This window comes from Hoplias malabaricus, chromosome 12 (assembly GCF_029633855.1).
Source record: "Hoplias malabaricus isolate fHopMal1 chromosome 12, fHopMal1.hap1, whole genome shotgun sequence".
Classification (NCBI taxonomy): Eukaryota; Metazoa; Chordata; class Actinopteri; order Characiformes; family Erythrinidae; genus Hoplias; species Hoplias malabaricus.
Window position 1 is genome coordinate 267,501 of NC_089811.1, and position 17,550 is coordinate 285,050.

At 43.5% G+C, this 17,550-nt stretch overlaps 1 protein-coding gene across 3 annotated transcripts in view; it reads left to right on the forward strand.

The window, feature by feature from the left end:
- Window positions 1–17,550, forward strand: part of nxph2a (neurexophilin 2a) — a 41,247-nt gene that overhangs the window by 2,180 nt on the left and 21,517 nt on the right. For 2 of the 3 annotated variants that reach the window (XM_066686424.1, XM_066686422.1), the window contains exon 2: window positions 2,996–3,146. In XM_066686424.1, the coding sequence (XP_066542521.1) occupies window positions 3,102–3,146 (45 nt within the window). In that variant the 5' untranslated portion in view covers window positions 2,996–3,101. Of the gene's footprint in view, window positions 1–358; window positions 410–2,995; window positions 3,147–17,550 lie in introns of those variants that run through there. The other variant, XM_066686423.1, reaches the window with a different exon arrangement.

Here is a 17,550-nt window from a genome sequence, read left to right on the forward strand (position 1 = left end):
ACCCGAGTTTATTTCCCATTTGTAAAAAAATACAGTACGCTTTAGTTCATCTTTTTAAAGTGAGAATAAACACATTTAATTAGAGGTTTACTCGGGTCTAATTTTGTGGTTTAAACGCTGCAAATAAAGCTGTAGAAACACAACTGGAAGATATTCTCTTATTTTTAAATTCACATTGTTAGTGGGTCTTATTTTTAAATAAAAATAATGAGCTTAGATTTGACCAAAGGAAAAACAAAGGTTCTAAATGGTTCTGTGTCTTTAGAACCTTTGTCTTTCTGTTCAGGGCACTGGTTCTAAAAGGGCACTGGTTCTAAAAGGCTCTTTACAGGTTTACATTCAAACGGCTCTGTACCAAGTCACACTTCTTTCTGGAGCTGCTGCCTCCACTGAAGAACCTTACTTTCAGGTACTGTATAGAACCTTAGAACCACAAAGTCTGAGATTAGCAGTCAGTAAGGTGCTAGATACAGAATTAACTTTTATAAAAGATCATTCAAAGACTGTAATGACATTTCTGCAGATTGTTTGTTTGTTTTTGACTGTTCTTTAAAGGACTTTAATGTTTAAAAGAACTGCATTTGTTTTCATAAAGAACCCTGTAAATAAGACCAACGTGTGATTGTGGAGAACCCTCCTCACAGTGAAAGGTTCTGTGTCAGAATTAAGAAAACTTTAAGGTGAAAGGGTCAGGTTCGGTTCTTTTAGAAATGTTCTAACATCTTTTTAGAACCGTTTTAAAGGGTTCTTTAAGAGGTTTTCCATCTTCCCCCGTGCCGTATCTGTTCAGTTGTTTTTTTAAATGGCTGCGGTTCTTTGTGGAGCCGGTGCCTTTACTAAAGAACCTTTTTTCTGCCGTTGAACAGAACCAAAGAGCCGCTGTGAATCAGTTTTTCATTCTTTTTTGGTGCGAGGTGTGGGATGAACATTTACAAAACTCTCCTTTAACTGCGTCTTAAATGGGTTTAAAAGTATTTTTTAGGCTTCTTAAATGTATCTTAAATAAAGAACCCTGTTTTATAGAAGAACCAGTCCTGATCCTCTAAAGAACCTTGTAAATTAGATTAATACGGAGAACATTTTGAATCCAAACGAACCTGAATCTAACGAAAGGATTTGTTCAAAAAGAAAGAACTCTTTAAAGACGAACTGTATTTCATTGTGTTTCTTTGTCGTACGCAGAAAGGTTCTTACAGACGTTTAGAAAAGAACCTTTACAACGTCCTCACTGTTCTACTTCTCAGGGTTTTTTCACACTGAAGAACCTTTGTCAAAGAACTGCGTTTGGTTCTTTAAGAACGTGGGAGTGTGGAGAACCTTTTTAAAGCTTCTACATCTTTCACACGACGTAAAGGTTCCATAGTAAAATTCAAATATAAAACAATAATTATAATGAGTTATTTATTATATTCACTCAGGAGAACAGGGTTCTTTAATGTGGCTCTAACTAGCACCAAAAAAAGAGTTCTTCACTTCAGACAAAACAGAACCCTCTTTAGTGTAAAAAAAGGTTCTGTAACTGGACTATTCCCCTTTAACCTCAGGAACCATTTCATCACGCCACTAGAACTAGGAAAGAGGGTTCTGCCCACAGTGAATACAGATGTTCTATGTGGCGTGTTCTCCACCAGGAGAGGAACTAATGACTGAAGCAGTCTCTGTGCATGGGGCTTTCCTCAGGAGGTGCTCTAGTGTTTTAGAGAACCGTAATGTGCTCTTTAAAGAACCTTGCAGTAGATTGTTCTTGTAGGAGATGTGTGAATGTGGAGTGAGTTTTAAAAGCCCCTGTAGTTCCAGGTCAGGTTCAGGTTCCTCATATGTTCTAGTGCCACATTTTACTGTTTAAATTTTGAAACTTTATTGTAGTCTAAATGTGAATGACAGGGTGAGTGTGTGTGTGTGTGTGTGTGAATGACAGGGTGAGTGTGTGTGTGTGTGAATGACAGGGTGAGTGTGTGTGTGTGAATGACAGGGTGAGTGTGTGTGTGTGTGAATGACAGGGTGAGTGTGTGTGTGTGTGAATGACAGGGTGAGTGTGTGTGTGAGTGAATGACAGGGTGAGTGTGTGTGTGAGTGAATGACAGGGTGAGTGTGTGTGTGAGTGAATGACAGGGTGAGTGTGTGTGTGAGTGAATGACAGGGTGAGTGTGTGTGTGTGTGTGTGTGAATGACTGGGTGAATGTGTGTGTTTGAGTGACTGGGTGAGTGTGTGAGTGACTGGATGAGTGTGTGAGTGACAGGGCAAATGTGAGTGACTGAGTGACAGGGTGAGAGTGTGAGTGACAGGGCAAATGTGAGTGACAGTGTGAGTGACAGGGTGAGTGTGTGAGTGTCAGGGCAATTGTGAGTGACAGGGCAAATGTGAGTGAGAGTGTGAGTGACAGGGTGAGTGTGTGAGTGTCAGGGTAAATGTGAGTGAGAGTGTGAGTGACAGGGTGAGTGTGTGAGTGACAGGGTAAATGTGAGTGAGAGTGTGAGTGACAGGGTGAGTGTGTGAGTGACAGGGCAATTGTGAGCATAAAGCATAAGGACTTCAGAGAACTGCACGTTTAAACACACACACACACACACACATTTATTTGTTGAATTTAAGTTGTTGTGGTGTTGTCACACGACTGTAAGCAATTTCTACATTCATTAAGTGTTAATTCAACACGGTTCTTACTGAAGTAACTGAGCTACAGAACAGAACTGTCTTTAATGAAGTACGAAGGTCATAAACTCACACTGCCGTCCTGATCATAGTGAGACACCCTCAGAAAAGCACCTTTAATTTCCCTAGCGCTGGCTGTGACCAGGGAACAGTGTGGAGAAGCTTCTTAATGTAAAGGTTATAGGAATTAAAGGTGCTGTATGTAGATTTTTAAAGGTGTGGTAGATGGATGTGCTGCAGTGTTATTTTAAGAAACTGTAGAACGTCACCAGTGAAATTATGCTAATGTCTGCTGTGATTTGAGGGTGTGTTCGTGTTGATGTTTACATGTTTGTTTTGCAGATTGTTGCAGTGATGGCAGCCTCTGATTCTCTCATTAAACCTCACGTCTCCGCCCTCGTCCTCGTCCCCGTGTAGAAGAGAAGAACAGAGAGATACAGTGTTCACCATGAGGAAACTACAGGCTTTATTAATCCTGCTCTGTTTACACAAGGTCAGTGAGCGTTTACACACCGGTACTCACCTGTACACACCGGTAGTCACCTATACTCACCTTTACACATCTTTATTCACCTGCTCTCACCTTTACATACAATTTTGTAGCTTTACACACCTGTACTCACCTTTATACACCGGTACTCACCTGTACACCCCTATTCACCTGTACAGCCCTGTACACACCTTTACACAACTTTATACACCTGAATTCACCTGTACACAACTTTACTCACCAGTATTCACGTTTACACACCTGTACTCACCTGTACATACCTTTACACATCTTTATTCACCTGCACTCACCTTTACATACAATTACATATAATGTGGAGTTACAGGGTTTTCACTGCACAGCGACGAGGTGCTGCTCACGGCCTGTGAGAAAATAAGGCTTTAGCTTTAGAACACACACACACACACACACACACACACACACACACACACACACACAGCAGCTCTAGAGGGCAGCTCTAAACCAGCTTCATTAATGCTTCTGGAATATTTTAAATGTAATTTCTATGGTTTTATTTAAATTCTTTTATTATTGTGTTTTGTATATATTTAATTCTATTATTTTATTTAATCATCTTTATTTTTAATACATATTTGTGTATTTTCCACATATAATGAATATATACTGAAATAGAATGTTTTAATTCATGATCTTTTATTTTGAGTATATTTTTGTATATTAATTTATATATATATATTATTACTGTATTACTGAAGTTCAACCCTGACGCTCCCCCTCCAGATTGTATCGTGTGTGTGCGCGCGCGTGCGTGTGTGTGTGTGTGTGTGCCGCTCTTCTCTCGGCCTCAGCTGACGGAGCGTGGTGTTATTTGGGCGGAGGAACGGAGACTGGGCCGTGAAGAATGCAATTAAATTTCATAATTATCTGTAAATGAATCACATCATAAAGATTTCACAGAGACACAGAGAGAGGAGGACACCCCCCTCCCACACACACACACACACACACACACACACACACCTCTGCTGCTTTAAACAGGGAGTTAACATTATTATTTAGAAAATGATATCCACAGTAAAACAAGTAATAAACCGTGAATTCATATAAGACTTATTTACATAATTACACTTATTTACATAAAACATACTGTATATTTAAATAGATCACAAGCTTTAGTTACGATATTAAATCATTTAAAATACACATTTATAAAGTCATTTGTGAGTTCTTTATAAACAATGAGTGTGCGTGCGTGTGTGTGTGTGCGTGTGTGTCATCATTAGACTGGAAAGACAGAACCAAATGTGTGTGTGAAAGAGTGTATGTGTTTATGTATATGTATATTTAAATGTGTGTGTGTGTGTGTGTGTTCATACTGTCACTGAACACAGTTGACTCTTGTGGGATTTTGTTCGTATCACTTTTTTAATCCAGAGGGGCGTTCTTCACCTTTTTTATTCTCTATGGAGAGACCCCCTGTGGAACGCTGTTCCTGTGTTTACTCTCTAGGGCACACGCACACACACACACACACACACACACACACACACGCGCGTCTTCAATGACACATAAAGGAATGCTCATGATCCCAAACATACGTACATATCCAAGCTTTAGAACTAAACCTCAAATCTCCAGCTTTTAAAAACAATCCAGATTTTTACACAGTGTCAGTGGAGTTCGCCACAAAGGGACGGAGAGGAACACTCAGTGCTGAGTTACTGTGAGCTACAGCAGCTGTTTGGAGATACGAGGCTTTGCTCCGACACGGTACACAGTGATATAGAGGTGTTCAGAAATCAGGGCCCAGCCTTCGTTAAAGGAGTAATTCACCTTTTCTGTTCTTGTACAGAGTGAATGTTGAGCACCTCATTCATTTATTATCTCCATTCATTCATACATTCATTCATATAAACGACATCATCCTGCTCAGAGTCTGTTAGACCCCAGCTCATGGGGGTTGCAGTGTTGGGAGCTGAACGCATGACTAACCTGTTTTTGATTGGTTATAATGAAGGAAATTTCATCACTGGAACGGAGTGGACACTGTGTTTGGGCTCAGAGACACGTCCAGAGTCCAGTCTTAGGCTAGAGATGCTCTTGCTCTTAGCTACACGTTAGCGTCCGCATCATGACTGCCTCGCACATCCATTCATTGTCTGTAAGAGCTTATCCAGTTCAGGGTGGTGGAGGGCAGGAACACACCCTGGAGGGGGCGTCAGTCCTTCACAGGGTGACACACACACTCAGACATTCACTCACACATTCGCACCTACGGACATTTTTGAGTCTCCAATCCACCTACCAACGTATGTTTTTGGAGTGTGGGAGGAAACCAGAGCACCCGGAGGAAACCCACGCAGACACAGGGAGAACACACCACACTCCTCACAGACAGTCACGTGGAGGAAACCCACGCAGACACAGAGAGAACACACTACACTCCTCAAAGACAGTATTCAAGGTGCAGTACACACATAAACACTAGGTGGCAGTGCAGACAATCAACAGCATCACAATGGTGGAATGTTTTGAAAAGGCTGTGTCAGAGTCATGTCCACAATTACCTGTGTCTTCCTCTGGTCTGCCCTCTAGTGGAAGCCTCCAGTTACAAACAGAGCACACGTGTTGGGGTCTCAGCTCAGAGGCGGTCAGTCCACTGTTCTGGGAAACACCAGCAGCTGCTTCTTCTTTTGTGTCTGTTTCGTTTTCTCAGTTCCAGCTCCACGTCCTTTCAGACTCACGGTGTGAAGCTGGTCTTCTCACAGCAGAAGGATGGACACATGCATCTCTCTCTCTGTCTCTCTCTCTCTCTCTCTCTCTGTCTCTCTCTCTCTCTCTCTCTCTCTCTAATTTCTGTAATTGGACAATATCAAATTTAAACGAGATTCTGGAGTAATTTCCTCCTCTGCTCCAGTGTGATTTTAATCCCATTCAGTGTTCATTCGGTGTTGTCTTTTTTCCTCCGTCTTTCTCTCCTCTTTCTTGCCAAACCCAGTGGAACTCTGTTGATCTGAGCCCTGTCTGGGCTCCTCTTAGACCCCAGTGGTTTGTAGCAGTCTGATGAAGGTTTCCAGGCAGCTTTCTGAGGGTGTCCTCACACTTGGCCCGACTGAATCGAACCGTACTGGAGTGTCCCCACTCTCCACTCCCCACTCCACCGCTGGCCTGCGCTCACACATCCTCAGAGAGCGGATGTTCAGGGCGGTATTGACTCGTCTCTGTTTATGTGGCGCTGGGATTTTTCTACGGCACAAAGAAGAAGGCAAATAATCCCAAATTTGACTGAATATCTCAGGAAACACTACTGGGAAACACAGCCCCTCAGCAGTGGGCCCAGGGTGGTCCTTTATCACTGTCTGTGTTCAGAGGGGGTCTCAGAGCATCGACATCGGTTTACACTTGTGACACGATATATTGGCGTCCGATATGTAATTTGACGATACGTCGATTTTTTGATTTTGTTATCGATATTGGAGTTTTAGCCGTTATTATACTGATAACTCAGAGCCTTTATGTGCTTGTGCATACGCACTGACACCTGTAAATACACAACTACGTCGGCCGCGTGGACATTTTTCACAGTGTCTGCAGAGAACTGTCTCTGGGATCAAATGTCTCCGTCGCTATGAGGAATTTCAGTTTTATTGTTTGTTTTGAGGGTGAAAACTAATTTAAAATTTGAGCGCTGCTCAGTACACACACGCATATATATATATATATAGTGCTGTAAACACACACACACACACACACACACACATATAAGGGTGTAAACACACACGCATATATATATATATTGGTGTAAACACACACACACACACGCATATATTGTCAGGGTTGAGGGGTGCGGACTGAGGGAAGCGGACGCACTCGCTAAAGCACAGTATATTTAATTTAAATGAAAGAAATAACAAAACAACGACAGGCGACAGTAGTTACAACACAACACGAAATGAAACGAAACTATCACAGAGACAGACTAGACTGGGGAACGAAACGACGACGAGGGAAACTGAGACAGACAGATAACACGACCGACATAACAGAGGAGAAATGTGAAAGGTAAACCAACGCGACTGAACAAAGGAGAAATGTACGACAAACAGGACGTGACACAAGAGGGCTTAAATACAGACACAAATGAGAAACACCTGGACAGATAACGAGGACGGGTTAACACATGACACGGACGAGGAGGCGGAACAAAGGCGGAGACTCGAACATAAACAAAACATAGCCATGTGCTAAAAAGAGCACATGACCGGGGACAACAGACATGACGAGACGAAGGCGTGACAGATATATATATATATATATATGTATATTAAAGGGGTTGAATTGCATTCTGTTTATGTTTGGGAGTTAGGTAATGTTTTTGTATTTTTTTTCTTTATTGTTTTGGGTAGGTAAGTTATATATGTTGGGTGGAATGGGATTTGTTTATTTTAGGCTTAGACCACTCCTGAAGTTTTGCTTCCCTAATCATCTTGGAGTAAATAAAACATTTGGAGACTGAAGTCTGGTGAACCTGTGTAGTTTCCTTGGTCTGGTGGGATTGAAGTGTGAGGAGTCCGCCACAGTGCAGGAGCCCTTCGTATAAAACACATGGAAATAGATGTAGAGAGTCATTCAGCACCTGAATATATTACTGAAACACAATGATAAACGATTACACACACACACACACACACACACACACATACACACTCTCCCTCACTCTGAGCCGCTTTATGTTGCTCTCTCCCTCGTGCTTCAAAAACCCTGGTGCTGTGCTGTTTAGCGTCCCTCTAGAAACCGTGAGGAACCAGCAGTAAATCTTTGATAAAAATATAAATGAATTACAACTAATAACTTCAAAGATCAAAGTAAAACTTACAGATCTTCTACAAATTATTATTACTTTTAATTGTTTTGCTTAAATCTAATGTGGATTTGCTTTAAACACGTAAAGATAAACTTATTGGTATTTCATTTCTGTAAAGCTGCTAATAATTGTAACTCTAGTCAAACACACTGGGGGTCAAACGGGTCCAGTGTGAGTACGCCCTGAGAAACTAAACCTGAGAAATGTAAACGTAGTATTTACTATAAAATTGTGACTTAGTTACGTTTGCTCTGCCTCAAAAGCAGTGCTCAGTCAGAAGGGTATTGAGTAGTGACTGGGCACATGAGCTCCTGATACACAAACCCAGTAGTACTTTAGTGATTTTAGTCCCGTCTGAAGTGTAAAGGTGAAGTAAGTCCAGGCTGAAAGTTCCCTGTTGTTTAAACAATGCTTCTGACTATATTTAGTTTCCAGCAGAAGACTCTCCTCCAGAAATTAAACGCTCACCAGTGAAAATAATGGATGCATTTGAAGAACCACTCGACCGTGTACTTCAGCTCCAGCCTCTTCCTGGGAGAACACTTTCAGGAGGAGAGAAAAAATCAATTCAGTGTGAGATGCCAGAGCTATAGAGTACATTCTCCCCCTCGTCTCCACAGAGGAACACAGTTCTGTTTCTTAATGAAGCGTCTGTCACCCTCTTTGGTCCAAACCCCACAAGCCCCACAGCAGTGTTCTCCCCCTGTGTAAACAGCCCCTGTTCAGAACGCCCGCTTTCAGCACCTGTTCCTTTAAATGATAATGAGCCGCTCGCTGTTCACCCCGACCCCGAGCGCACAGCAGTGAGGAGCGAGGAGCAGAAGCTCTGGTTTTTAGCCGTTTTCACTCTGTTCTCTTTCTTCTCCGTTTTTACTCAGTGCTCTTATTTCTCCGCGCTCGTTGTGTCTGTTCTGCTGAGTTTAACCTCGTCTGTTATGTGCCCTTTAAGATCATGAGAACATGTGCCATCAAAATTCAGGGGTTGCATTAATGTAATTGTTTCCACCTCTGTGTATTTTCTTATATCACGTCTCCTCAGTAATATCTCGGGTCTGTGGATGTTTTGGTTAGAAATTAAATTAATAATTTCCTCAGTACTATGAACACACACACACGCACGCACACGCACGCTCGTTCACGTGAGTGATGATTGAGACAGTAGCTGAGCATCTGTGTGTATTTCCTCAGGGAGCCATAGGAGGGTCAGAGTCTCGCGTTCGAAAGTTTTCACACCCCGACATCTGCCACATTAACACCGGTGCATTAACATCGAAAAAATAATGAGGACTGGCCTGAAGCCCACTGCAGAAGGCCCACCAGAGCTGAACCACACCGAGAAAATAACACAACAGAGCTTCACATCTTTAACAGGGGTCTACAGCAGAAGAAAACATCTTCACCAACTTTTAATGGAAGCTAATGTCATGGGATCACACTTTTAAAAACAGCAAGATGCAGTCGGGAGTTTAATTACAGCCCAACATCTGCTGCACGCTAGTGTCAAGCCTCAAACACACATCTGTATAAATATATGTCACCCCTGTGCTGCCAAGCCATGCACTCCACAGGACTTCTGGAGGTATCCTGTGCTCTCTGGCACTAAGACTTTAGCATCACATCCTTGTTGTCTGTGAGGTGGAGGTGGGGCCTACAGGGATCGGACTTGGTTTAGCGGCACATTCCACAGACACTGGATCAGACAGAGATCTGCAGAATCAGGAGCCGAGTCAACACCTAGAACTCCGTCCTGTTCCTCAAACTGGTCCTGAGCAGTGTTTGCAGTGTGGTGCTGATGATTACACTGCTGAAAGAACACACTGCTGTTAGGGAACGTCGCTGCTCTCTCAACTTGGTCTGTGGTGTTTAGGGACAGGGACGGATCTAAAGATAATTTCTACAATTATGAGGAACCGCTATTATCTTTGGTTTGTTTACGTTCAGAAGCTTAATGAGGAGCGGTGTGTGTGAGTAAGAAGTGACTGTGTCTTTTAAGGTGGAGCGGTGTGTGTGAGTAAGAAGTGACTGTGTCTTTTAAGGTGGAGCGGTGTGTGTGAGTAAGAAGCGACTGTATCTTTTAATGTGGAGCAGTGTGTGTGAGTAAGAAGCGACTGTATCTTTTAAGGTGGAGCGGTGTGTGTGTGAGTAAGAAGCGACTGTGTCTTTTAAGGTGGAGCGGTGAGTGTGAGTAAGAAGCGACTGTATCTTTTAATGTGGAGCAGTGTGTGTGAGTAAGAAGCGACTGTATCTTTTAAGGTGGAGTGGTGTGTGTGAGTAAGAAGCGACTGTATCTTTTAATGTGGAGCGGTGTGTGTGAGTAAGAAGCGACTGTATCTTTTAAGGTGGAGCGGTGTGTGTGAGTAAGAAGCGAATGTATCTTTTAAGGTGGAACGGTGAGTGTGAGTAAGAAGTGACTGTGTCTTTTAAGGTGGAGCGGTGGGTGTGAGTAAGAAGCGACTGTATCTTTTAATGTGAAGCGGTGTGTGTGAGTAAGAAGCGACTGTATCTTTTAATGTGGAGCGGTGTGTGTGAGTAAGAAGTGACTATCTTTTAATGTGGAGCGGTGTGTGTGAGTAAGAAGCGACTGTATCTTTTAAGGTGGAGCGGTGTGTGTGAGTAAGAAGCGAATGTATCTTTTAAGGTGGAACGGTGAGTGTGAGTAAGAAGCGACTGTATCTTTTAAGGTGGAGCGGTGTGTGTGAGTAAGAAGCGAATGTATCTTTTAATGTGGAACGGTGTGTGTGAGTAAGAAGCGACTTTATCTTTTAAGGTGGAGCGGTGAGTGTGAGTAAGAAGCGACTGTATTTTTTAATGTGGAGCGGTGTGTGTGAGTAAGAAGCGACTGTATCTTTTAAGGTGGAGCGGTGTGTGTGAGTAAGAAGCGACTGTATCTTTTAAGGTGGAGCGGTGTGTGTGAGTAAGAAGCGAATGTATCTTTTAAGGTGGAACGGTGAGTGTGAGTAAGAAGTGACTGTGTCTTTTAAGGTGGAGCGGTGGGTGTGAGTAAGAAGCGACTGTATCTTTTAATGTGAAGCGGTGTGTGTGAGTAAGAAGCGACTGTATCTTTTAAGGTGGAGCGGTGTGTGTGAGTAAGAAGTGACTATCTTTTAATGTGGTGCGGTGTGTGTGAGTAAGAAGCGACTGTATCTTTTAAGGTGGAGCGGTGTGTGTGAGTAAGAAGTGACTGTGTCTTTTAAGGTGGAGCGGTGTGTGTGAGTAAGAAGTGACTGTGTCTTTTAAGGTGGAGCGGTGTGTGTGAGTAAGAAGCGACTGTATCTTTTAATGTGGAGCAGTGTGTGTGAGTAAGAAGCGACTGTATCTTTTAAGGTGGAGCGGTGTGTGTGTGAGTAAGAAGCGACTGTGTCTTTTAAGGTGGAGCGGTGAGTGTGAGTAAGAAGCGACTGTATCTTTTAATGTGGAGCAGTGTGTGTGAGTAAGAAGCGACTGTATCTTTTAAGGTGGAGTGGTGTGTGTGAGTAAGAAGCGACTGTATCTTTTAATGTGGAGCGGTGTGTGTGAGTAAGAAGCGAATGTATCTTTTAAGGTGGAACGGTGAGTGTGAGTAAGAAGTGACTGTGTCTTTTAAGGTGGAGCGGTGGGTGTGAGTAAGAAGCGACTGTATCTTTTAATGTGAAGCGGTGTGTGTGAGTAAGAAGCGACTGTATCTTTTAATGTGGAGCGGTGTGTGTGAGTAAGAAGCGACTGTATCTTTTAAGGTGGAGTGGTGTGTGTGAGTAAGAAGCGACTGTATCTTTTAATGTGGAGCGGTGTGTGTGAGTAAGAAGCGAATGTATCTTTTAAGGTGGAACGGTGAGTGTGAGTAAGAAGTGACTGTGTCTTTTAAGGTGGAGCGGTGGGTGTGAGTAAGAAGCGACTGTATCTTTTAATGTGAAGCGGTGTGTGTGAGTAAGAAGCGACTGTATCTTTTAATGTGGAGCGGTGTGTGTGAGTAAGAAGCGACTGTATCTTTTAAGGTGGAGCAGTGTGTGTGAGTAAGAAGCGACTGTATCTTTTAAGGTGGAGCGGTGTGTGTGAGTAAGAAGCGAATGTATCTTTTAAGGTGGAACGGTGAGTGTGAGTAAGAAGTGACTGTGTCTTTTAAGGTGGAGCGGTGGGTGTGAGTAAGAAGCGACTGTATCTTTTAATGTGAAGCGGTGTGTGTGAGTAAGAAGCGACTGTGTCTTTTAAGGTGGAGCGGTGAGTGTGAGTAAGAAGCGACTGTATCTTTTAATGTGGAGCAGTGTGTGTGAGTAAGAAGCGACTGTATCTTTTAAGGTGGAGTGGTGTGTGTGAGTAAGAAGCGACTGTATCTTTTAATGTGGAGCGGTGTGTGTGAGTAAGAAGCGAATGTATCTTTTAAGGTGGAACGGTGAGTGTGAGTAAGAAGTGACTGTGTCTTTTAAGGTGGAGCGGTGGGTGTGAGTAAGAAGCGACTGTATCTTTTAATGTGAAGCGGTGTGTGTGAGTAAGAAGCGACTGTATCTTTTAATGTGGAGCGGTGTGTGTGAGTAAGAAGCGACTGTATCTTTTAAGGTGGAGTGGTGTGTGTGAGTAAGAAGCGACTGTATCTTTTAATGTGGAGCGGTGTGTGTGAGTAAGAAGCGAATGTATCTTTTAAGGTGGAACGGTGAGTGTGAGTAAGAAGTGACTGTGTCTTTTAAGGTGGAGCGGTGGGTGTGAGTAAGAAGCGACTGTATCTTTTAATGTGAAGCGGTGTGTGTGAGTAAGAAGCGACTGTATCTTTTAATGTGGAGCGGTGTGTGTGAGTAAGAAGCGACTGTATCTTTTAAGGTGGAGCAGTGTGTGTGAGTAAGAAGCGACTGTATCTTTTAAGGTGGAGCGGTGTGTGTGAGTAAGAAGCGAATGTATCTTTTAAGGTGGAACGGTGAGTGTGAGTAAGAAGTGACTGTGTCTTTTAAGGTGGAGCGGTGGGTGTGAGTAAGAAGCGACTGTATCTTTTAATGTGAAGCGGTGTGTGTGAGTAAGAAGCGACTGTATCTTTTAAGGTGGAGCGGTGTGTGTGAGTAAGAAGTGACTGTATCTTGTAAGGTGGAGTGGTGTGTGTGAGTAAGAAGTGATTGTGTCTTTTAAGGTGGAGCGGTGTGTGTGAGTAAGAAGCGAATGTATCTTTTAAGGTGGAACGGTGAGTGTGAGTAAGAAGCGAATGTATCTTTTAAGGTGGAGCGGTGTGTGTGAGTAAGAAGCGACTGTATCTTTTAATGTGGAGCGGTGTGTGTGAGTAAGAAGCGAATGTATCTTTTAAGGTGGAACGGTGAGTGTGAGTAAGAAGCGACTGTGTCTTTTAAGGTGGAGCGGTGTGTGTGAGTAAGAAGCGACTGTATCTTTTAATGTGGAGCGGTGTGTGTGAGTAAAAAGCGAATGTATCTTTTAAGGTGGAGCGGTGTCTGTGAGTAAGAAGCGATTGTATCTTTTAAGGTGAAGCAGTGAGTGTGAGTAAGAAGAGACTGTGTCTTTTAAGGTGGAGCGGTGTGTGTGAGTAAGAAGCGACTGTATCTTTTAAGGTGGAGCGGTGTGTGTGAGTAAGAAGCGACTGTATCTTTTAAGGTGGAGTGGTGTGTGTGAGTAAGAAGCGACTGTGTCTTTTAAGGTGGAACGGTGTATGTGAATAAGAAGCAATTGTGTCTTTTAAGATGGAGCGGTGAGTGTGAGTAAGAAGCGAATATTTTTTTAGGGTGGAGCGGTGTGTGTGAGTAAGAAGCGACTGTATCTTTTAAGGTGGAGCGGTGAGTGTGAGTAAGAAGCGACTGTGTCTTTTAAGGTGGAGCGGTGTGTGTGAGTAAGAAGCGACTGTATCTTTTAATGTGGAGCGGTGTGTGTGACTAAGAAGCGACTGTGTCTTTTAAGGTGGAGCGTGGTGTGTGAGTAAGAAGCGACTGTGTCTTTTAATGTGGAGCGGTGTGTGTGACTACGAAGTGACTGTGTCTTTAAAGGTGGAGCGGTGTGTGTGACTAAGAAGCGACTGTGTCTTTTAAGGTGGAGCGGTGTGTGTGAGTAAGAAGCGACTGTATCTTTTAAGGCGGAGCGGTGTGTGTGAGTAAGAAGCGACTGTATCTTTTAAGGTGGAGCGGTGTGTGTGAGTAAGAAGCAACTGTATCTTTTAAGGTGGAGCGGTGTGTGTGAGAAAGAAGCGACTGTATCTTTTAAGGTGGAGCGGTGTGTGTGAGTAAGAAGCAACTGTATCTTTTAAGGTGGAGCGGTGTGTGTGAGTAAGAAGCGACTGTATCTTTTAATGTGGAGCGGTGTGTGTGAGTAAGAAGTGACTGTGTCTTTTAAGGTGGAGCGGTGTGTGTGAGTAAGAAGTGACTATCTTTTAATGTGGTGCGGTGTGTGTGAGTAAGAAGCGACTGTATCTTGTAAGGTGGAGTGGTGTGTGTGAGTAAGAAGTGATTGTGTCTTTTAAGGTGGAGCGGTGTGTGTGAGTAAGAAGTGACTGTGTCTTTTAAGGTGGAGCGGTGTGTGTGAGTAAGAAGCGACTGTATCTTTTAATGTGGAGCAGTGTGTGTGAGTAAGAAGCGACTGTATCTTTTAAGGTGGAGCGGTGTGTGTGAGTAAGAAGCGACTGTATCTTTTAAGGTGGAGCGGTGTGTGTGAGTAAGAAGCGAATGTATCTTTTAAGGTGGAACGGTGAGTGTGAGTAAGAAGTGACTGTGTCTTTTAAGGTGGAGTGGTGTGTGTGAGTAAGAAGCGACTGTGTCTTTTAAGGTGGAACGGTGTATGTGAGTAAGAAGCAATTGTGTCTTTTAAGATGGAGCGGTGAGTGTGAGTAAGAAGCGAATATTTTTTTAGGGTGGAGCGGTGTGTGTGAGTAAGAAGCGACTGTATCTTTTAAGGTGGAGCGGTGAGTGTGAGTAAGAAGCGACTGTGTCTTTTAAGGTGGAGCGGTGTGTGTGAGTAAGAAGCGACTGTATCTTTTAATGTGGAGCGGTGTGTGTGACTAAGAAGCGACTGTGTCTTTTAAGGTGGAGCGTGGTGTGTGAGTAAGAAGCGACTGTGTCTTTTAATGTGGAGCGGTGTGTGTGACTACGAAGTGACTGTGTCTTTTAAGGTGGAGCGGTGTGTGTGACTAAGAAGCGACTGTGTCTTTTAAGGTGGAGCGGTGTGTGTGAGTAAGAAGCGACTGTATCTTTTAAGGCGGAGCGGTGTGTGTGAGTAAGAAGCGACTGTATCTTTTAAGGTGGAGCGGTGTGTGTGAGTAAGAAGCAACTGTATCTTTTAAGGTGGAGCGGTGTGTGTGAGTAAGAAGTGACTGTATCTTTTAAGGCGGAGCGGTGTGTGTGAGTAAGAAGCGACTGTATCTTTTAAGGTGGAGCGGTGTGTGTGAGTAAGAAGCAACTGTATCTTTTAAGGTGGAGCGGTGTGTGTGAGTAAGAAGTGACTGTGTCTTTTAAGGTGGAGCGGTGTGTGTGAGTAAGAAGTGACTATCTTTTAATGTGGTGCGGTGTGTGTGAGTAAGAAGCGACTGTATCTTGTAAGGTGGAGTGGTGTGTGTGAGTAAGAAGTGATTGTGTCTTTTAAGGTGGAGCGGTGTGTGTGAGTAAGAAGTGACTGTGTCTTTTAAGGTGGAGCGGTGTGTGTGAGTAAGAAGCGACTGTATCTTTTAATGTGGAGCAGTGTGTGTGAGTAAGAAGCGACTGTATCTTTTAAGGTGGAGCGGTGTGTGTGAGTAAGAAGCGACTGTATCTTTTAAGGTGGAGCGGTGAGTGTGAGTAAGAAGCGACTGTGTCTTTTAAGGTGGAGCGGTGTGTGTGAGTAAGAAGCGACTGTATCTTTTAATGTGGAGCGGTGTGTGTGACTAAGAAGCGACTGTGTCTTTTAAGGTGGAGCGTGGTGTGTGACTACGAAGCGACTGTGTCTTTTAAGGTGGAGCGGTGTGTGTGACTAAGAAGCGACTGTGTCTTTTAAGGTGGAGCGGTGTGTGTGAGTAAGAAGCGACTGTATCTTTTAAGGTGGAGCGGTGTGTGTGAGTAAGAAGCGAATGTATCTTTTAAGGTGGAACGGTGAGTGTGAGTAAGAAGTGACTGTGTCTTTTAAGGTGGAGCGGTGGGTGTGAGTAAGAAGCGACTGTATCTTTTAATGTGAAGCGGTGTGTGTGAGTAAGAAGCGACTGTATCTTTTAAGGTGGAGCGGTGTGTGTGAGTAAGAAGTGACTATCTTTTAATGTGGTGCGGTGTGTGTGAGTAAGAAGCGACTGTATCTTGTAAGGTGGAGTGGTGTGTGTGAGTAAGAAGTGATTGTGTCTTTTAAGGTGGAGCGGTGTGTGTGAGTAAGAAGCGAATGTATCTTTTAAGGTGGAACGGTGAGTGTGAGTAAGAAGCGAATGTATCTTTTAAGGTGGAGCGGTGTGTGTGAGTAAGAAGCGACTGTATCTTTTAATGTGGAGCGGTGTGTGTGAGTAAGAAGCGAATGTATCTTTTAAGGTGGAACGGTGAGTGTGAGTAAGAAGCGACTGTGTCTTTTAAGGTGGAGCGGTGTGTGTGAGTAAGAAGCGACTGTATCTTTTAATGTGGAGCGGTGTGTGTGAGTAAAAAGCGAATGTATCTTTTAAGGTGGAGCGGTGTCTGTGAGTAAGAAGCGATTGTATCTTTTAAGGTGAAGCAGTGAGTGTGAGTAAGAAGAGACTGTGTCTTTTAAGGTGGAGCGGTGTGTGTGAGTAAGAAGCGACTGTATCTTTTAAGGTGGAGCGGTGTGTGTGAGTAAGAAGCGACTGTATCTTTTAAGGTGGAGTGGTGTGTGTGAGTAAGAAGCGACTGTGTCTTTTAAGGTGGAACGGTGTATGTGAGTAAGAAGCAATTGTGTCTTTTAAGATGGAGCGATGAGTGTGAGTAAGAAGCGAATATTTTTTTAGGGTGGAGCGGTGTGTGTGAGTAAGAAGCGACTGTATCTTTTAAGGTGGAGCGGTGAGTGTGAGTAAGAAGCGACTGTGTCTTTTAAGGTGGAGCGGTGTGTGTGAGTAAGAAGCGACTGTATCTTTTAAGGTGGAGCGGTGTGTGTGAGTAAGAAGCAACTGTATCTTTTAAGGTGGAGCGGTGTGTGTGAGTAAGAAGCGACTGTATCTTTTAATGTGGAGCGGTGTGTGTGAGTAAGAAGTGACTGTGTCTTTTAAGGTGGAGCGGTGTGTGTGAGTAAGAAGTGACTATCTTTTAATGTGGTGCGGTGTGTGTGAGTAAGAAGCGACTGTATCTTGTAAGGTGGAGTGGTGTGTGTGAGTAAGAAGTGATTGTGTCTTTTAAGGTGGAGCGGTGTGTGTGAGTAAGAAGTGACTGTGTCTTTTAAGGTGGAGCGGTGTGTGTGAGTAAGAAGCGACTGTATCTTTTAATGTGGAGCGGTGTGTGTGACTAAGAAGCGACTGTGTCTTTTAAGGTGGAGCGTGGTGTGTGAGTAAGAAGCGACTGTGTCTTTTAATGTGGAGCGGTGTGTGTGACTACGAAGTGACTGTGTCTTTTAAGGTGGAGCGGTGTGTGTGACTAAGAAGCGACTGTGTCTTTTAAGGTGGAGCGGTGTGTGTGAGTAAGAAGCGACTGTATCTTTTAAGGCGGAGCGGTG